The sequence below is a fragment of the Fulmarus glacialis genome, unplaced genomic scaffold (genome assembly GCF_000690835.1).
Source record: "Fulmarus glacialis isolate BGI_N327 unplaced genomic scaffold, ASM69083v1 scaffold18456, whole genome shotgun sequence".
NCBI lineage: Eukaryota > Metazoa > Chordata > Aves > Procellariiformes > Procellariidae > Fulmarus > Fulmarus glacialis.
In genome coordinates, this window is record NW_009216413.1 from 1,406 (window position 1) to 23,161 (window position 21,756).

Below are 21,756 nucleotides of genomic sequence, written 5' to 3' on the forward strand. Positions count from 1 at the left end.
TTCCTCAGTGTCTGTCAGAATTCAGTCAGCAGGATTAATGTCCCCAGCTGTATCACTATTGGATCATTTCCCTTTGATCTCCTCGGGGTTTCCCAAGCTCACCAGCAGTAACGCTTTGTGACTTAATCTTTGCATAGGCTACTGAAAACCACAGATGTGTGAAAGAGACTGTAAAGTTTATGCAAAATAAAGAATTGTGAGATAGAGATTGGTTGTCAATTACTGTTTTATTCTCATGATTGAAGACACAGTCAGGTTTTCCAATTTAGGATTTTGGCTGCAAAATGTGGTAATGGGCAAGGGTATGTATTTGAATTGGTAGGGAACTGCTTAATCTGTCTACTATTCTGGGGACTAAGTTTAAACCAGAGGGAGAGGGGGTTGGTGATTCATTGGCAGCTGTTGTTTGTTGTATGGAAAGAATTCCTCTTCCTTGGAATGGGCAGATGAAACAAGAATATTCCCTCAGTAAATTGTGGGAGCGAAGGGTGGGGAAGAAGCTAATCCATTTTATCTCCGGTTTTGTTTAGGGTAAGGGAAATTAGATTTCTTTGTTTTTCTTTCATTTCTGAACACCTTCCACCTTGTGAAGAGGGACAGAACGAAGGAAGGTTCCTGCACTTTCAGTAGGTGTAGCTGGCAGTGAAAAGTGACTGCATGGCAGCTGTGTCAGTCTTCCCAGACACGACATACTGTCCTCTGCAAGCCAAACTGTTAATCTGAAAAAGAAACAAAAAGGAGGGGCAACCAGTTAGATTGCAGTAAGAAAGACAGATGTAGAAAGACAGCAGGAGTAACCAAGCAAGGCAGAAATCACAGACTAACATCCCCGGTGAACATGAAGCACCAGGAGGGGCGGGAACAAGAAGAGCATTAGGAAGGTGACAACATGTCTCCCTTCATGGTGAGCAGCTCCTCTCTGCGCTGGGGGGAAGCCTCGTACCTGTGCTCGCTTGCGGAAGGCCTCCTGTGCAGCTTTCTTGTTCTCGCTTTTGCCCACCCATGCTGCCAGGGCAGAGGCTTGCAGGGCTCTCCCGTATGAAAAGGTCAGTTTCCAAGGCTTAGGCAGAGGGGACTGATTCATGGCGTTCAGGTTGACAGAAGCCTCCTCTTCACTCTGACCTCCAGACAGGAAGCAGATTCCTGCAAGAAAGAGGTTTCGAGGCTTAGAAACAGAGTCCTTCAGCCACCGCAGTCTCTGACCTTTACGTCCCAGAGGGCTGAGCGTGTCAGATGTAGGAGCAAGGCCAGCAAGAGTGACAGTGTGAATGGATACATAGGAATGAATCGGGAATCACCGGGAACGGCAGCAGGAACGGTGCGCAGAAGAGTAGTGACAGTTGCCACGGCTACATCCTGAGGGGTGTACTTCTTGGGGCAGGAGTGCCCAGCCGTCACCATGTTGGGTTTCAGCAGCGTCCCTTCTAGGTACACATGATGATCATTCAAGGCCTTGTAGACAGCAGCCAGAACCTGAAAACAGGTTTGATGGATTGAATACAGACCTTTGCTCAAATCTTCACCTCAACCTGCAGTGAAAAGAAGCTTATTCCTTGGGAGTGTGAGAAGATCAAATTGAAATTTGCTTTCTCATGAAATTTATCACAGGGGTTGCAGCCCTGGAGACACCATTGCTTTTGAGATGCCAGGATACCACTCTTCCTATTTACGGGATTTGTCCCTGCAAACTGATGTACTGAAAGAGGGGTAAGTGGTTTTGCTCCCAATCCATCTTTTTGAGATTGAGAATGCTTATACTGTTAGTTTAAGTGGAAATCCAAAAGCATGGATTCTACTCTCGCATTTGCTATTAACTCATTATTTGACCATGAGCAGCTCATTTTTGTGATGCTGTTATGCAGTATCTTTTTGGTCAAAACTCTTTGAGATCTGTGAACACAAACTCTGCATAAGATTAGCTACTGATTTGTGAAGGGGAGGAGAGGGGTGGGAATCTCTTACCTTTTCTGTGACATACTGACAGCGCTGGAGATCATGGTCTCCATCAGGCAAGATTTCTGGCTCCACAATTGGCACCAAGCCATGCTAAGAAAAAAAGAACAGGGAAGTTCTTGGGACTGTGGAAGAAAAACTGTCCTTGTTGTCTATCCTGACTTTGTTGGTATTCCTTCTTGCTGCACAGCCCTTCTTCCTCATCTCTCCCAAAACCCTTGCAGACATCCGCTTTTCAGGTTACCTAGCACGTTATCACAGGGAATGGTGAGAAGGGTCAACAGCATCTCAGGAAAGGTTGCTGGAGGGTAGATACCTGCTGGCAGATGCTGGCATAGCGTGCCAGTGTGTTGGCATTCTCTTGGATGGCGAGTTGAGAGGGTGTTGTGCTGGTGATCTTCAGCACTGCGCGCCACTTGCCAAAGTCAGCACCGTCTTTCTTGTACTGGGCACAGCGCTCAGCCAGTCCATCCAGCCCTGCAGATGAAAGAACAGTGCTTCACTGAGAGCAGTTCTTCTGACATAGCTCTGAAAAGTACCATGACACCAGCCAGGGCTGCGACTCAGGGGAGTCACCCTATGGCTTTTGCTGCACCGGTCACAGCTTAGGCTCCTTAGATCTCTCCTTACCTTGGATGGTGGTTTCTCCATTTGTTCCTGCTAGGGGTGCTGTGCCTTTATCCAGCTGTGGAGACCAGAAAAACAGAGAGATGGAGATCAGTCTCATCCTTATCTTCTTACCCATGGCTAGTCTGTCTTTGCAGGCTGACTGTGAGTAAAGTATGGGGCTGAACACGCTAAGGGTGCAAAGGAGGGAAATGTTGGAGCAAAGGGGAAGAAAAGGAGCGGATCGGGTAAGAGAAAGGCTCAGTGTGTAGATGGCTGCAGGGAATGGCTTGAGAGCTCTGTCAGATGTGAAAAGGACTGGATTTAGGTTACTGCATGGAGGGATTTAATTGCAGTGAATGGTGAGTAGATGGGAGTTGATGAAAAATTCCTGATCAAGTGAACATATGTCCCTGGTTAGTTGTACAAAAGTAATGCAGAGAATGGTGGCAGAGATCCTCCAGTGATTTTAAAACCACGCACAAAAAAGAAAAAAAAGTATTTGGCAGGAGAGAGTGCAGCCCCATACATAATTTTCACTGGAAACAGGGTTTGGAGTATGCTGCCAGCCAAACATGTACATATACCTTTATTCCCACCACAATGCCTTTTTCTTTGATGAGAGCTGGAAACGGCTTTCCACTGCTGTCTTTCTGATAGAGAGTCTCGTGGAAGAGGATCACTCCCCCAATGTTCTGGTTGATGGAAGCATCTGAAGAGAAGAGGATCTCTCGAAAAGCCCGGCGATTCTCCTCTGTGTTTTCCACATTGATCCTCTGCAGCCTATTCCCCATGGTACCTAGCGAGGTGGACAAAGGTCAGACGGAGCTATTGGCTTGGCCTCCTGGTCCCAGTACGTAGTAATGAACTGGGACTTCAGATCAGGGCTTCCCTTCTCAACCCATAGTTTGTCAGCTTTTGTTGCTATAGATGCAGCCATGCCTGGCAGAGTTGTTCCTGCTCAGTCAACAGTTGTTAAGTGTTTTTAATTTACTCCACTGATTTCAAAGATGAAGCAAACTTAAGAGGAAAAGTCTTGGGTACTAATAGGTTGATACCCAGAACTCACCCACTGATTCATCTGCAGCTAAGATCCCCTTTCCTGAAGCCACAATCCGCTGAGCAATGTCTGAAAGAGCTTTCTTCTGCTCTGGTGACAGTGCTGGGAATTGGTGGGTCATGTTGACTTATCTGTGGAAGAGAATAACTGTTACAAGCTGGGGGAGACTGTATACACAAACTGTAAACCAGAGACACCACTGTATTTCTGTTGGAGGACTCTCGGTGCTTGTCTAGTCTATATTATCATAGGCACATGCCCAGAAATTCATTCAAGTTCTTCTTGGCTTGGTGTGTCTGGCAGAAAAAGAAGAGCAAAATGCAGGAGTCGCATCCTAACACAACCTTCCAGAACCAAAGTGGGAAAGACTCTGCATTTTACATGGCTTTGCTCAGAATCTAAAGGAAGGTCAGTCTGTCATGAAAACGTGCACCAAGCTAACGAGTATGCTAATTGCAGACTCTGCAAACTTCTTGCAAAGCACTTAAAACTTTTTGGTACCAATCAGAAGAACGCCAATTATCACATTGCTTGCCTTTGCACATTTCCTAACAATGCCCCTCTCCCGTGCCCCAGCCGGTGTTGGCAGTATTTGTCTATTTGGTTTTCCACCCCGACCCTCCTGCCTTGCTTTTTAATTCTCTCCCCCCCATGGCTGCTTTCAGAACTGTAGCACATTGCTTACTCTGTATAAGACCTGGGGGTTTAAAAGGATTCACCACCCATTTCTATCTTTTCATCTGTGGCAGAGGCTTATCAGCTGCAGATACCCAGCACCTGAAATCCAGGTTCTGTCTTGTTATGCCAAAATGCTTGATCTTACTAAAGTTGTGATTATAAGGCATTAAATTACAGTTTCTCAGATCATCTGAATAGTCCAGGTTACTTCCCTATGTGTACAAGCCTGTGAGCCTGAGACGTAAAGACTGTCTTCTCTCTGTTTATCATGTTATGGCTAAAGCAACACCCATGTTTTTATCAGCAGGTGGTAAATCCATTACATGAATCATTAAAAACAACACAAAAGATCTCCAATAACAAGTTTTCCTCCAGAGGAGCAGGCCTCTGGGCAGCGTCTGCATTTTCTATTCCCAAACTCAGTGGGGAGTGAGAACATGCCATTTCTCATTTCACCAGGTGCCAGAGATGACCGGAAAATATGTCTCCCGTATAACCATGTATGCAGCCAAGTCCTCCATGCTCTTTACCAGGGAATCCTTGTCTTGCCCTCCCTACTGAAGGCCGTAACGAGGAGAAAGGATCAGGGTCTGGCTGCTACTCATGATAGGGTAACAGAGTTCTGTGCACCATGCCAAATGGTGCCAAAATTTTCTGGCAACAATGCCAACACAGTACTGTGACAGTTATAAATCCGTGTCTCTGATTTATGGTTGAAGGTACTTTGGTATTGGTCATGTTATTGTGCAAGATTCAAATGGCGTTGTCTACTAATACAGACCAGTCAGATGCAGTGTCCAGATGTCTGCTTTACCTGAGTTGTTTGAGACTAGAATTCGTCCTATGCAGCTTATCAATGGTGGGTCATTCTAGGTTTAGAGGGAATTGAAGGAGTGCGTGATAAAGACTGTGTCAAATGAGGGAGGGTTCCCTTCTTTTCCAAGTGCTGAAATGCCTTGCTCTGATCCTACAAAAGCAGGCTTTGCTGAACTCCTCTGTCTGTGGCCAGAGTGCTGGGAAGCATCCTTCTACAGGGGTGACCACACCTCCATCACTCCCAGCTCTTATCCTGTTCAGCCCACCTAAAAGAACTTGAAGAGCTATGGTTTATGCTGCATAGCTAATTAATGCAACTTAGCTATGCAGCATAACCATCCTTATCCCTCACCTGCTTTCTGTGTCTGATATGTCTCTTAGAAATAGGAAACTGGCTTGTTGTTATGATTACTGTAATAACAGTTTGCGTTGTAAGCACTTCAGACAAAACTGGCTTGTTATTATTACTGTAATAATCATTTATGTTGTAAGCACTTCAGTCAAAACCATAGCACTGTTAAATAAATTGCTATGCGAAATTATGGGGAATTACTTCAGTAGTTCACGGTCTCTGGGGAAAAGACTGGAAAATTGTGATCTGGAAAGAATATGATCTTGTCCAAGGTCAAAGCTAACGAATTGCTAAATCAGTAATAGGATTTCAGAGTTGCAGTTTGGAGGTATGCTACAGCACGAGTAGGTGTATCCAGATAATCTTTAATCCAGCCAGCTGAATTACAAGATCATCAGTCACTCTAGTTACATTATTATGGGTATACTTTGTTTCCAGCAATGCAATAAGCAACAAGACTAATGTCTGTTGTATGTTGCTTGTTTCCAGTGTTTGCGTAAAGATAACAGAAAGACAGTTATCACTCAAAACCAGCCTGCAAAGCAAATTGCCAAAATACAGAAATATGAGTTTTCAGTGGATGATGCTGGTCCAAGTGAGTCTGAGAGACTGAAGCAATACAGTGTAGTTCCACAATAATGAATTGGAAGACAGCAGATTAGTTCCAGTTCCCATGCAAGTATCTCATTTAGTGTGAAGGAATAGGCGGAGATTTGCCAAAAGGCTCCCAAAATTATCTGTAAGGCCATGGTGAGTGGTTCGCAGCTACCCTGCTGAGCTACAAGGATGAATAAAATGCACAGTGTTTCTAACTGAAATGGTGAAGAAATGAGTGCAAAAGAGCAGTTGTAAAGCTAATTATAGCTCTAAGGTTCAGAATGTTCAAGGACCCTTGATTTAGGACTTTATTTTTCTGTGATTCTTTCATGAGGAGCATAATCTTTGAGGATCTTCCCCACTGGATTCAGAAGGGTGTCTCTGCTGTGAGGTACTGCTCTGAGTGTTTAAAGGGGAGTGGAGAAGTCTTACACTTCGGTAACACTTTATACAGCTGCCTTGTAAAGAGTAAGCTCCCACCACATACACAGAAACATTAATGTCCCCCCTTAAAGAGCTGGATATGTCACTTTACAGGTCCTGAGGAAAAACAATTGTCCCCAGAGTGCCAAAGCTGCACGGTTCATTTCATTTTTCCAAGAACGAAGCCTATTTGCCTTATTATTCTGCTTTATTAGTTTAATTTGACAACTTTTCCAGGCAGGAAAAAGCTCGAAGGAACTGTGTTCTCAGTAGCAGTATCTAAGAGTTGTCCCACCACTGAAGTTTTTCAAGAAGTTTTATTTTTATTTACCCATTTTAGGCTGTGGGCTAGTATCATAGTGTCACAAGCTTGAGTGATTTCACATGGATTTGACATTGTATGAATACAATGTATTCCCTTTGTGGTAACTGCTTACATAACATTTTTTAAAAGTGGAGGAAAAAACAAAAGAATAAACTGCACAGAATGCACAAAACCCACAGCTTTATGGCTACCTTGAGTGTTTGTCAGGCTTCAGCAGCTCCTTAAGCAAACAAAGTTCTGTGTTCAGCCCCCAGCCTGTGACCAGCAGGAGGTGGGAGTGGGGGAAAGGGGACAGCACAGTTGTAAGAGCCCATATTGTACTGCTGAAGTCTCAAGTTTTTCTCAGCTACCATAATGGAGGACTGCAGGGGAAATCTCTTCATGCATATCAGCACAAGCACTGCATCCTGTTAATATTAATAGTGAGAACCAAAGGGGAGAGGCAAGATGAACAGCAGAAGGAACAAATGGTTACATTCCACTTCAGGTCATCTTAGAAACATTAATACTTCATTGGCATATTTTCTTTCCAACCACCTCAAGTGACTGGCATCTTCTAACCTTACAGAAAATCTCACCTGAGTCCTGGTTTGCAGAGGGGAAAAGATCGGATTAGAATCTGTAAGTTTTTCTCTTGGGTTTCTTCATTGCCGCCTTCTATAAAATTGGTTCCAAAAGTGCAGGACCAAACTCTCAAAATACAGTTTTTATCCCATGCATGTAGCTTTTTTTGTTCAGTTACTAGTAAACACAGCCCTTCAACATCATCTCTGACAGTTAGCAATACAAACCACATGTGCATGTTGTTGCACTGTGCAAACAAGAGATTCTGCTTCCAAAGAGCAGGTTTGAAGAAGCAGAAGTTACGTTGTTGCACTGTGCAGACAAGAGATTCTGCTTTCAAAGAGCAGGTTTGAAGAAGCAGAAGTTACATATATAAATAGGTAAATACAGTTGATAGGGAGAATGAAAAGTATTCAAAAATGTAGCCCATCATGTGTAGGCACAGTGTTAACCTGACTGGATTTACTCCTCACTTACATTTGTATGCTTAGGAGAGACAGACACATACTGAGTTATGCACCTTATATTCTCATTACAGTGGATAAATCTATTTATGGGCCTCACTTCTCTATGGAGCTCTATTAAAAAGCTATTTCTATGTAAGTCTGGTTACTTGGATGTTGGGCAAACTGATAGGTATAAACGGCTGGCCCCGTCCTGCTGACAGAGCATATTCTTATCTAGCCTGCAGATGACACCAAGCTGGCAGGACTAGTTAATACACTTGATTGCTGGGCAGCCATCCAGAGGAGCCTGTAGAGGGGGCAGGAAGAGACCAACAGGAGCACCGTGAAGTTCAGCCAGGACAAATGCCCAGCCATTGCCTGGGGGCCAGAGCCCTACCAGTGATCCCACCAGGGCTAGTGGGATGGGGAAAGCTCTTCGGAGAAGGCCCAGCGCCCTGTCAAGCAGCAAGCTGAACAGGGGCCAGCAACAAGGGCCAGCAGCACCCGGTGTGAGCAGGGGTCCAGCCCAGAGAGCCAGGGGAGGACAGGGATTATGCCCCTCTGCTCAGCACTCTTTAGATCACATCTGGGCACTGCATCCAGTATCGGGCCCCTGCAGTATAGGAAAGACCTTGACAGACTGGAATGAGTTCAACAGATGCCACCGAGAAGGTGAAGCTCTTGCTCTGCGAGGAGAAGGCTGCAGGGCTGGATCTAGTTCAGCCTCGAGCAGAGATGGCTTCGGGGGTACCTCTCAGCAACCCCCAATACCCAGAGAATGGTGATCGAGGAGGCAGTGCCAGGCTTTTCACAGCAGCATGTGACAGGAGAGTGAGAGATAACAGGCATAAGCCAAAACTAGAGAGATTCAGACTGGAATTTTTTTTCACTATTGGGACAGCCAAGCAGTGGAGCAGGTTGACAGAGAGGCCGTGATGTCTCCATCCTTGGTGGTTGTCAAGACCCACCTGAATAAAGCCATGAGCAGCCTGGTTTGACCTTGTGTCTAACCCTGCTTTGAGCAGGAGGTTGGACTACAGACCTCCTAATGTCCTTTTCAGCCTGAATTACCCTGTGAGTCTGTGTGAGTACTTGCTTTAGGGAGTTGAAGTGGGAGTAGTGCCTCGTGCATGTATGAAGGAGCTCTGAGGGAAGAATAGGATGTTTCTCCCTTTATCTTTGCAGTGGGAGTGAAGGTTTCAGTATAGCAAAATGTTTCATTTCTGGGTTCTAAAAAGTGAGTCAAGGGTACAGGACAAAAACAGATATTCAGACTTCTGTCACCTAGAAAAAGCAGCAGATGTTTTTGATTGACATACTAATTTCACCATCTTGATAGGTCCTTTGGGGCATATTGGGTCATTTGGGGTAAATTGCCTGGTTGGTTTTTGCTTTCTCTTATGAGGGTGAGAACAAGGGTTTTTTCCATCTTCATGTTCTGTCGAGGGACCTTGCTTCAACATCCTATCTCAAGTGGATGGGAGTATGTGAGACCTGCAGTTCCCTGTCCTGATTCCCTCATTAGCCTCAGAGCTATACTCAAGTCCTGAGCAAATGTAGCCCCATTTCGTCTCCCTAGCAGTACGAAAGGAGGTTAGGTACTCAGGGACCTGGCCTCTGCAGTCAGTGCAGAGCACTCCTGGAGCGCTCGTGATGGCTAGAGATGGCTGAGATGGCAAGAAATTGGTTTCGTGGAAGTAAGTGTGGTCATTAGGGTGAAGCTGCTTCTCTCTCAGGACTGGGCTCTTCTCAGAAAAGGTAAAAAAATGCTGTCAGACTTGCACGAGAATTCAAGTCTTGTAATGCCAGCAGGGGGGGCTGGGGGAAGCGATGGTGAGGGTTTCAAGTGGGCTAAAGTTTTAGGTGCCAGGCACCTGCGATAGTTGAGAAAGTGATGGAGGATCACAGACTCGGTGAGGATTTGAGTGTGTTGAGCAATTTCCTGAAGCTGGCTGTTCACAACTTGAAAGGTTACAGCCTAATGCAAGAGCAGTTTTTAGTTTGCTGCACTGCAGACTACGTTACATCCCCTTGATGAGGAATCTTACCCACACTACTGCACTAATACTTCAGAAGAAGCTGCACAATGAACACACATAATTACACTTCTGTCAGCATTGGTGTTTGTCAGGACCAGCTGCATTCTCCAGTCATTCTCTCTTCTCCTTGCAGAACATAAATTTATATGCTCCACAAGCATAAACAAACACATACAAAACAAAGCAGTAGAAAGCAATGCAGGTATGTTATTGCTCTAGTCCCCTTAGACTAAGCATTCACTTACTCCAGGAGTTCTGAGTGACTAAGCTAAGTTAGAAAGCCAGTATTAGCAGCAAATGCGTCACATTGGAAGATCACTGCAGAATGGCTGAGTGCTTATTCCTTGCAAGCTGTTCCTGGAATAAAAAAATAAAAACAAAACCAAAAACAACTCCCTAAGCCCACTTTAGATAAACACATTGTGTCTCAGCTGCTGATATACATACCACCTTTACAGTTTAGAAATGAAATTATTATACTTACTTGTTTGTGGACAGTGCCTCTGCTGCTACAAGCTTCTGGTGAGATGGTTGCAGGCAAAGAGACCTGGTCCTTCTAATCACTAACTTTTATAAAATTCTTGACAGTTTTTTTTTTGTTTTTTTTTTCCCTCCACTCCTCCATTCTCCCTCCTCCCCAGGCTGGCTGGGGAGGTGTCACTGCTGGAGGTCGGCCATTGGCTGTCAGACCTCAACACACACAACCAATGGGACCTACTCTCGCACCTGGTGTTCCTCCCTTTTCCCCTCCCCTGTGTATATAAGGCCATTCATGATGCAGTGAAACTGCGATGTTTTCCAGTTACTTCAAATTATTCCCCCTCTTTCCAAAACAGATTGAAAAGAACTACAAGAGGAACCATAGAAAATGTTTACAGGGATCTTGGGCATAACTTTCTGTTTAGGGTTAGATCTTCTGGAAGCTTATACATAGGAAACTACACAGTGCAGGAAGGAAGAGTACACAACAAAATGCAGAAACCATGCAACACATCCCTAGTTGACACGAGTTACTATCATTTCAGTGGCTTCCGAAGTGCTATTCAAGTGATTTTCCTCACTTGAAACTTTAGCACAGAAACGTATTTTCCTTTTCCAATTAGTATATGGAACGGCAAAATGCAATGCTACAGTATCAGTGTTAATGAAATTGCAAGTTCTGATTTCCTATAGTGCAGTGTATGTGTGAGAATGATGGTTATCAGAAGAAATATGCCCACATTGAGGTGCACAAGTGCAAGCCAAATTTTCCACCAAAATCCCATTGAAACAGCTACCCATATCACAATGACATACAAACTTCTCAGTTGCTTAGCAAAATTTTTCTGTAAAAAATGCTAATGCTCTATAAACAGCATATCAACATTCCAGTTTATATGAAATCATAGCATAGCTATTCACCAAATCCAGATAGATAGACTTGGGTTTTTAAAATTTTTTTTCCCCCATACTGCAGGTGAGTACTCCTGGAGGGAAGTACAGCATAGGGACTGTTAGGCAAACATCATACCCTCAGCAACAACACGCTCTGCGACCTTGGACATTAGCATGTCTTTACCACAAAGACCCAGTGTTTGCCTGAAGAATGACGTAGTTTCTCCATTTATTTGGCTCATGTAGTGACACCTTTAGCCTTTACAGGGACATGGTGAGACATCTGATTTCTCCTCTCACTGAGCAACGCTGTCTTCATTAGGGCACTTCCTCCTTGAGCCTGTCTCTTCTAGAGCTGCATGCCAAGGTTAGTGCCTGTAGGAAATCTTAACAGCTTACATGCTGCCAGTGGTAGCACGCCGTGACAGTCAGCAGAGAAACCTCTGAAAAAGCTGAGGATACAGTCCAATTGAAGGACTTGTTGCTTGTGTTGTTTTGTTTTCTTTAACGTTCTCCTTCCTGATCCGTACCTTTTTGCTGAAGAACGCTGTGGCACATAACACGGACATAAAGCCTTCCCTGCTTTACAGTGTTTGCTTTATATTCCATTTCTCCCATCCTAGCAGAAAGATAAACCCCATGGTGTATTAAAGTTTCTCCACCACAAACAGAGGCATCTAGTATGGATTAAAAATATTTTTAATGAAATACATTATCTAAGACCCTCTTGAGACCAAGAAGGTGTCATACTGATGGAAGTCTTCAGGGCCACAGAGAACATCAGAGTTTGAGTCCCGTCATTCCTGGTTTGGTTAGAAGCTGTTACACCTAGAAAAGTTCTTGGAAGTTTCTTTCCCAGTGTCATCTGTGATATGGTCTGACAGGCTATTAGAGAACAGTTGGGGGGAGTCTTCTTGAAAAAAATAGTTTCTGATATTTAGAAACCACTTTAGATAATCCCCTGCAGCCCACCTTGCATTCTTAACTCTTTCAGAAGTGTGTCTATGTATTTCCAGGTGGGTAATGGCTAGTATGTGCCTTTCTAGTCCTTCTGAGTCCAGCACTTCAAGCCCTAGGATTACAGGTCCTAGCAGAGATTCTGAGGACTGAGGAGAAAAAAAAATGAATGGACAACATGGTTAACTTTTTCACTTAATTTAGGAATGAGAGCCTTTTCAAGCAAGAATATGGAATGAGCAATCAGGCTAGATAATGCCACTGTAAGGTTCGGTACTATTAACATGCAGACCCATGACGCTGACCATGCTGTGCAGAAAGTAGTAGTAGAGTGATATTAAACTGACACTGGAAAAGAGTTCATCCTTTCATCATCTCAGTTACATAATCATAGTTTGGGGATACTTATACCTTTAAAATTAGGTTATAGTGGTATTGTGTATCCTTAAATGGTAAGAGGAATATGCTTGCACCTTAAGGGGAATGCAGTGTACTTGCATTTAACCAAGCAACTAGCCTGCCCCATAGAAAATACTAAACCATTGCCTGCACTAATTATTCATCAGCAAAATTGGTGTATTACCAAGGTTGTAAACCTGTCTCACTGAGTTAGTATTCGAACTCATAGAATTGCCAACTCTCTCAGCTTTCCCGTGACCCAATGAATTTTGGAATGGTTTCTGGTTTTGTTTAAGCCTTTTTCAGAGTAACGTGATGCAGCCATAGGGCTGTAGCTAGCAGGAGGCTGTCTGCTGGTGTGAGCATCCTTGGTAGAGGTGGCTACAGCTAGACATTTGACAGAGATTGAATTTGTGGCCATGGACAGCATGACTTCGATACAGGCGTCGCAATACAGAAAGATTGGGACACCTTTGGTGGACGTGGAGTGGGAGGAACACCGAAGCCCTGGTGGAAGGTGTGTTTGGAGGAATAAGAACCCAGGTCAGGAACCAGATTTGGGGCTTCAGGAAAACAGGATGCAAAGAGAGGCAGTGATCATACAGATGAATGTTACGGGGTACAGATAACAACTTTGTGACAAAGTGGCTCGGTAATGGCGTGAAACAGATGCCTTTTTGTAGCATCCACTGTTGTTTGTGCTGCCACCCATCTTAGTGGTATGTGGGGTTTGTCTTCTGCAGTTTGTAGGGCTGTCCATGCAGGCAGGGTTTCCTGTGGGAGTTCAGTCATTGACAAAGCACCAGCTCTTCTCTGCCTCCTTAGGGTTTCTCATCCCCCTCTGCCTCTGGCATGGGAAGGGGGAAGCGGGAAGTACTGCAAAGGTCCCAGGCTGAGGATAAGGACAGGGAGAATGGGAAGGGAGGGCAGTTGAGCTAAAGAACAAGTACTCTCAGTTATCAGTATTCTTAAAAATAATTTTACAGACTATTGCAGTGATTGCTGATCCACTTTTCTAGTGAAAAGAAAAATCTTTTAATAGAGAAAGGATTACTATTTTTTGAGAGTTTGGCATGTGTGAGAATTGATTACTTAAATACATATCTAACTAAATATGGTGACTGAAGTTTTTCTGCATGGATTATGGCTTTTTTATCTGTTAATGAGAAAGCTGATAGAAACAGTCTTGCAATATAAAAATCTTTATAGCTCACTCAAATCTGTGTTTGAAACATCACTGCAAACAAGATGCATAACTAGTCAGAGAGCTTAAATGTTCATTGTTCTCCTTTTTATAGCATGGAAACAGAAAATGGTGGTCAGCTACAAAAGAAATGGATAATGTTGAAACACAAGAATCTACTGTTTCCTCACACAAACTTGGCACAGCAGAAGTGAATTTTGTATTTGAATGGCTTGGAGATTTTGCTGATGTTGACTTTTCCATCTAAAGTTACTGTACGAAAGTTGACAGAAGTATACATTTAAAAATTTTAAAGACCACTAAAAACTATCTTTACAGGTGATTTGGGTTATTATTTAGGCCTTAATTTGTGGTTTTGTTTTCTTGAGTTTGACAATGCAAGTACTGGATTTTCATAGTAGAAGTTAATTTAATTGCTGTCCTTGTTATATCCGACCTTGCTGTCAAAGGATCTGTCAGTTCTGCATTGAAGTTTTGAGTGAAGACTCTTTGCTGGGTGAAGTACGTTAAAATCAATGGAAAGCCTGGTTTAAAGGCAACGGGTAAAAATTTTAGAATTGCTTATGTTTCTTCAGGTTGATGATTGTGTTTTTTCTGTGTGTTTCTAGCAGCACCATTCCGATGCTGATTTTGCCTTTAATTACTCATACTAACTAGCATTTTAAATGAAAATAATACGTAAATGTGAAGAGAGACAAACTGTAGTACATCTGAGAAAGAAAGATGAAAAAGAAAGAAATGGATGAAGCATTTGACATTACATGGTCACCAAGAGAAAAATGAAAAAGTTAAAGATTCCCTCTGCACTTCAGTAAATGAAGTACTATTAATCTTATCAACACTTTTGTATGCGGTCAGGCCTGTAAAAGGGTTTGAAATGGAATGGAAAAAAACACTGGAAGTTGGAAGAATGTCTGAGTACAATATGCATCCACGTGAAAAACACCTGGCTCTGTGTGCCCCAAGGGAGTGCTGCCTGCGTGATGGGGTTAAAGTCTAATCAGAGCAGACTTGAGCTGACTGGAGTCTGCCTCCTCCTCACCTCTCCACACTGTGCTGGATGTTTCCTGTTTTCTGTACTCTTCAGTCTTGCTTAACTGTCTCAAAGTCCAGCTTGTTCATCCCTATCTAATCGGAGGTATTGTTTATTAAGTGGTTTGTTTTCCCCATTCACCCACAGCCTTCATCCCCAATGCAGACAGCCTGGCCTTTAACCTCACTGAAAGAAATCACCTGTATTTCTGCTCCAGAGCAGTGTCTGCAGACACGTACATCAGGGAAGGTATGGAGGGTGTTGGGCAGATCAGACTCAGGCCCACAAAGAGCATTGAAGGGATTGCACAGGGAGGGTTTGCTTGTTCTTCGTTCTTTGAGTCTTAAAGCTGGGCAACAAATACCACGACTTGAAATGAAAAACAGGCAAGCACGTAACATCACTGTTACCGAAACCCAAATCTTTGTAATAATTTCAATAGTGGGGATAGCAAACACGGATACAACTTTAAATCAGGCTGCCAGTGGTAACATTTCTGGGCTGTGCAAAATAGCTGCAACAGGGCGTGAAGATAAATGCAGTAATGACACTGGTCTCTGTGCCTTTCTGACATTTTCTTTTTAAAAAAGCAAGTGGCTGCTAAAATGAGGCACTTAACTGTTTATTACCTGGTTATCTAAGCAGCATATAGTCCCCCAAAAAGCGCACCTAGGTGCTGCATGTGAACGTTGGCACACGATTTGCAAAAGACAAACCACAACAGATGTCTGAAGTGGATCGGTTTTATGAAAAGTTCATTGTAGATGTGGTTTCTGCACTGCTGGAGGAACACTGGGCACCATGGCACTGAAGAATACATAGCTGGCCAGCGGCTTACTAACAGGGCAAGAAAATACAACACTTCATCAACATTTAAAAATCACCAGTTGTTACACAGCTGGGAATGTGGCATTCATAGCTTGTCATGCAGAACAAAGTCTTAGAAATGGACATTGATATTGGTGACTCTTAGCCTATAGGTGCACGAATAAACTGGCAGATGGGGTGGATTCTCTCAAAGCATGAGCTGTCAGGACAGAGAGTTTGAGGAAATGAAGTTACTCTAGCAACAGAGACACACGCAGTGAAGAAGCACAGACCACGGAGTACCTAATTCCATACACATTTTTGGCAGATGTATGTTCTACTGAAGATTATTCAGAACCATATGTTGGGCACTGTCATCTGCTGAATTTGGATACGATGTCTATAAAGCTGGTGTGGAAATACACAAACAGAAACTCTAAGTTCGGGAGGGAAACTGCCAGTGCCCTTGTAACTACAACTGTCTCCCACAGAAAATTACCTATTAAAATGCCTCAATACTTGAGAAGGGCCTGAGGAATCTGGTCTAATAAGACCTGCTTTGAGTGGGGAATTGGACCAGGGACCTTCCGAGGTCCTTTTCAACCTGCATTGTTGTAGGATCCAAATTATTACATCCATGCAGATGCATGCAGATGCATGAAGAGAGAAGTATCTTTCTTAGTGAAAGACAGTGAGGAAAGAGATGGATCTGCCAGTCAGGACAACAAACAGTGGCATACAGAAAGAAGGAACAATAGAGTTTTAATAGAAAGGTTGTTTATTTGGTAGAAAGTTTACTGGTAAATATGTTTAGAAATAAAGTAATTCACCCTGCATCCAGCCAAACTGCTGTTGAAATACCCAGTCTGGCAATTCACAGCTCCTCACAACAGAGAGGAAGGCTTTTTCCTTCTCTCTTCAAATGCAGTGCCTTCTTACTAAGACATTGATACCTACTGTAGTTAGAAAATCCTCTCGGGCTTCTAATCTAAGAGACCTATGAATTTGTGCTTTGTGTTCTGCCAGAATCATGGTTATGTTGGACATGCCTTGGAAACAAAGGTAGTTTTTGTTTAACTGAATAACTTCCCCTGAATTGGCTTGGACAATGATGACTTCAGTCCTGCTGTCTGGCCCGTCAAGAACAGATCCTCTTGTGCAAGCAGTACTTGCTGCGTTGAAAAATAGTCTCCAAACTACTGGGAATGAACCAACACCCAAGAAAATCCGTATTGTTTGTTTCAAAAATAGTCACCAAGTTTGTTGTGATGTGAATAAAACCAAACTCTTAAGGCTGCATTTCAAGGAGTTAATGCTAGGCCTTGAATTAACATAGCCTGAGATATGGCAACTCAGCTCCGCTCCCGATACAAAAGTGAGGGAAAAGGCTTGTGTGTTTGAAACTGCATTTTTAGCCCGAACGGTGGAACAAAATCCAACAGGAATTAAGAACTCAGAGTAACCTCCCATTTTCTGTTCCAAGGGCGAAGTACGCTTCTCCGACTTGTCATTTCTAATAAAACATGTGGCACAGAAAACCGAAACAAAAATCAATCTACTTGTGGAAGTTCAGAGGCGGCAGCAGAAGGAACGCTTGCCTGAGATGCCACACTGGCATGGTGGGCACTGAGCAAGTACCTGAGTAACTCAGACATAGCCCCCAGCAGGCTCAGTAAGAGAAGCACCTCTGTTGTAAAGGTGGATTGGGCACTTAAGGAAATTACTCCGGAGGGACCTGAAGAATTTATTAACCTGCTCCTTCCACAAAGGAGTTCGTTCTCAATGAGTTTATCTGAAACTCTCTCACTGGCAGGTTCAAGTTGTAGGCCCTCTGCATATTGTTTGGTCTCCCAGTCAACTTCTCTCATCTCTTATGCTCGGAAAATTGTCTTCTAGTTTAGAAGGGATGCCTCAAATTCATGTTCTTAATTTTCAGCTATGCAGCTCAGTGAAATTACGGACCTCCCCTGGATTTCTGGGACGACAAATAAAGTACTACTGGGCAAACAAGGAAAATAACTTTGAGACAAACGGATAAATCATTTCCCATATCAAAACATTGATTAACTGCATATAGTTAGTCAGTTCCTTTTCTAAGGTTTCTTTCTTTCTTTTCCTTCCTCCTTCTTCCTTTTCTGTCCCATTTATTGTACCTTGCTGGGAGATTTTCTTTGCAAGAACGAGTATGAATGGACCCTCATGAAAAGAACAGGGCATTGTCCTGGATTTGTATAGTACAAAGATAGAAAAAGAGTGAAGAGAAAGCACACTGCACTAAAACATTCACAGCTGAAGATGCATAAACAAACAAGTTGTATTTCCTCACATGCGCAGGCACTTAGTGGCATAAATATACAATGACAAATCTTGCCATCTTAACCTTATTATAGTAAAGCCTGAGAATAGGTTTGCCCACCTGCCACTGTGTGACCACTCTGGTATCTCCGGGGTTTTCAGCAGCTGGGAATAAATCGTGGTTCTGCCTGTGCAATTTTTCCTGTGTCCTCTGACAGGAGAGGTGCTTTGCCTTTGGAATGACATGGAATCCACAAGCAGTTCTTACTCACATCTGATTTCCAAAGGTGTTATAAAAGTATCCCAGGTGATTACTAGGAGAGCGAAGCGCTGCTCTGTGTTGGGAAGTCATTTCTCGGCTAATTTGCGTTACGCATTTGTGTTGTGTAACTGATACCCATCGCGCGCTGACACCTGGAGGCTTGCAACTTTCTTTGGTTTCATCTCTCAAGAGTTTTATGTCTTTCATATATCTACAATCAGACTTGTTAAGAGCGTAAGGCATAAATCACCTGGGAGAGACTGGGGGAAAGAAAATTCAAAGTAGAGCTCTTCCTTCACCAAAAACAAAAACCCAAACAACCCCCACTGACCAAAACTTGACAAAAATATTGTACTTGGTTCGTTCCAAAGCTAGGAATATGGTTTCAAAAATAGTTCAACCAAACTCCACGTATAAGTGAATTTGAGTCAAAGCCCACTAAAGTCAAGGTGGGCTTTTCATTAGAGATAAACATTTTGGTGCCAGTTTTGATTCTGTATGAGGTCTCTGTATGTCGTCTGCATGGTTTTATATTTAACTGTGCCCACAGCTGTGGTACAAAGTACTTATCCCAAATGCCTAACAACCAGAGAACATTAAGTTAATGGGTCAGTGTCAGAGTGGCCCTTTGATGTGTTGTGCTATTAATGCTTGTTTTTATGAACAGCTAGCTTTGTTTCCTATGGGTATTTTGCTTGCTGCCAGGAGCAGTGAATGAATCACTTAGGCTGAGCTATGAATTACAGCTTCAAAATGAAACAAGGATCCTGCACAATAGTGGCAGTGATCTAATCTTTCCTTTGTGATAGGAAGTCAAGGTAAATTCATGTTGAATGTCTAAGTCCAATCAGCAACTGATAAGGCCTCTTTTAATGACCTGGATCCACTACAACTAGTGATGATACCAACCAATACAGTAGTCATCCTGTTTTTTATAATGTCTGTAATGTATCAATGAAAACATGCATCTGTGACCAGCCTGTGTAACATCAATAGCTGTTATTCTGTTTTCCTATTCCTACCTTCAGAGGTGACCTTTAACAAAGCAGCGGAGGCTTTGTTTTTAAAAGCCTCTGTTCCAAGAAAAAGGAGTGGGAAGGGTGCAGGTGCGGATAGGATCTGTAGGCGGAGACAGTAACAAATAGAGGCTTCATAAAATTTGAAGAATCTAGGCGAAATTTGTGGGGAAGTTCACATAAACCACTGCTGCTTTTGAAAGTTCTGCTCAAAACCACAGCTTTGAAACAGACAGAGGTCAGAGATCAGACCTTAGTAAGGAAGGGAAAATAAGGGCTTTTCCTCCTCACTAACTTAAATTTGAAACATTCACTTTGTCCAACATTTCTGTTGCCCTAAGGTGAGGATTCCTGTAGCCAATGTAAAGAAGAGTAGTATAGCTACTAGTTATAGTATATAACAGTATAGCTGTTTATATTGGTGTGAGCGCTTTTCCCTAAGAATTATTAAGGACAGTAGACAATCCACACCCTCAGCTGGAATCCCCCACCCCCCTCCCACATGGTGCACGGTGATTAGTTCCAAGTATATATTAAATAGGGTCTGCACGTACATAAGTTTATTTTTTAAGAAACATTTTTTTTTTTTAAGAGAGTTATTCTTTGTCCACCTGGAGGCACAGGATGCCCAGTGCGAGCAGCACAAGAGCCAAGTTTGCACACTGTCTCTCCGCCCAGTGGCAAGTTCTCTGAGCTCTGCGTCTGGAAAGGCATGAACAGATCACAGCAGTTTCGGGTTGTCGTTTAGCCGAAGGCTGGAATACATTCCCACATGCCGGACCAGGTTGGGTTCCACCACGTAGGCGTTCTCCCCCTTAGTACGCAGCAGCGAGTAGAGGGCAATATCCTTAGCAAAACCCTGGCGGCAGTGCAGCCCCTTCAGGTAACCTAAGGCACGGCGGGCAGACGGAGCGGAGAAGAGCATGGCAGGCGTGCAGCACTCGGTGACCGGCACGACATTATACAGCGTGGGGGCCAGCCGGCGCAGCTCCAGCATGTAATGCCGTCCCACCAGCTCTGACAAAGCCATGCTGTACAAAGCAAAGAACAAGACAATGGGCCAGCTGAGGCTGGGGCGCCCAGTTGCCCAGGAGTACACGCAGTTCAGCACGGGCCCCAGAAACATGCCCAGACCTAGCCACTCAAGGATTCTCATGGGTTCGGGGTTGAAGTAGCGCTGAAGTCTCTCGGGATGGTAAAGCTTGAAATAGAGTGCGTCTCTGAGGTATGGTTTGGAGAACCGTGCCAACAAGAGGTGCTGCAAGACAGCGAATATCTCCTCCTCTGGCACAGCATCATCTTCCACTACGAGGACGTATTCTGGGTTGTACACCAACAGCGACTGCTCAAGGCAGAAGACGTAGTCCTGCTTCTCCTTCTCAAACTGGTTCACTCTGGGGTCAGGATTCTCCCCAGTTTTGTCACGACTGACCATAGGAAAGAAGCTGCTCAGCAGCCTCACATCCTGATGGCTACTGGGGTCTGACTCCACATTACAGAGGAGGATGCGGTGGCTCCGGCAACGTGCACCACATTTCTGGAGGAGGCGGTGGAAGTGGGAGGCGACTTGCAAGACATAGTGGAAATCATTCCGCCTTTGCACAGTGATAATGGTGACCAGCAGCAAGGGCTGGAAGGCATTGCTACCAGAGGCCTTGGAGGCATTTGGTATCTGCAGCTTTTCAAAGTAATGGAGGGCAGCCTGGCCCTCCTGCTGGTTCTGCTCCAAGAACTCCTGGCTCATGGGGTTCAGGTGCCAGCGCCGCAAATAGAAATAAGAGTGGAGGAGCCGGTGGCAAATCAAAGGTGCCAGCACACCGAATGTCACCAAAGTTAGGGTGAGGAGATGGATAAAAGGACTGGACCAACGGCACCACCTCCCAAAGAGCTGCCAGGCTTGGTGTAACATGGCTACTGCAGAAGGAGGGCACCCCTGCTATATTCGTGCCCTCATTCCTTCACTTCTAATGCATCCTCCCTGGATTGCAAGGTGTCACCAGGGCAATGGCTGCCAAACCTGCACAATTTGAACAAGCCTAGAGAGGAAGAAAAAAGACGGTTAATGAAATAGGAACTGTCAAAGTGGGAAGACTGTGTTTTGAGAAAATGGAAAGCTGAGGCCTAGTCACTGAGTAAACCAAGACTCTAAGGAGTCCCTTGTGGTGGGGGCATCACAGAATTGTCGTGGGAGGCTGAGGAAAGATGAGCCAAACTTAGTTTCCAGCAAAGTGCCCCTAAGGCCTTTTCAGCACGTAGGAGCTCTGATCTGACTTAGCTAGATAGGACTTTGTTGTGTCTGTTACTATGCTTCAAACGCGTAACAAACAGACAACGTGGATGCAGGACGTGTGGAAATCCCTTTCTGTTAAAGGCAGAGAACTTAGATACCACTGTCTGGTCACAGTGACCTAGTAAGACTTGGGTCATAGCCAAAAACCAAAGCCAGTTCTCTTGCATCTTAGCCTAGCACATATTTGAGAGACAAACTTACCTCTGTGGAATGACACATGCTTTCCTTCTGTTGCTCACACGCTTCCAAATGCATGCTTT

The 21,756-nt window shown here is 44.0% G+C and overlaps 2 protein-coding genes across 2 annotated transcripts; both read right to left on the bottom strand.

Moving 5' to 3' along the window:
• Positions 1 to 210: 210 nt before the first annotated feature.
• ALDOB (aldolase B, fructose-bisphosphate) lies at positions 211 to 10,443 on the bottom strand. The gene is made up of 9 exons (XM_009579302.1): positions 10,344 to 10,443; positions 3,629 to 3,750; positions 3,147 to 3,358; positions 2,584 to 2,638; positions 2,270 to 2,430; positions 1,963 to 2,046; positions 1,299 to 1,473; positions 944 to 1,143; positions 211 to 719 (listed from the first exon to the last, which is right to left on the bottom strand). The coding sequence occupies exons 2-9, from the start codon at positions 3,738 to 3,740 to the stop codon at positions 624 to 626; spliced, it is 1,095 nt and encodes a 364-aa protein (XP_009577597.1). The 5' UTR covers positions 3,741 to 3,750; positions 10,344 to 10,443; the 3' UTR covers positions 211 to 623.
• Positions 10,444 to 19,927: 9,484 nt separating this feature from the next.
• Positions 19,928 to 21,115, bottom strand: TMEM246 (transmembrane protein 246). Its single transcript, XM_009579304.1, has one exon. The coding sequence runs from the start codon at positions 21,113 to 21,115 to the stop codon at positions 19,928 to 19,930; it is 1,188 nt and encodes a 395-aa protein (XP_009577599.1).
• Between the last annotated feature and the right edge of the window lie 641 nt (positions 21,116 to 21,756).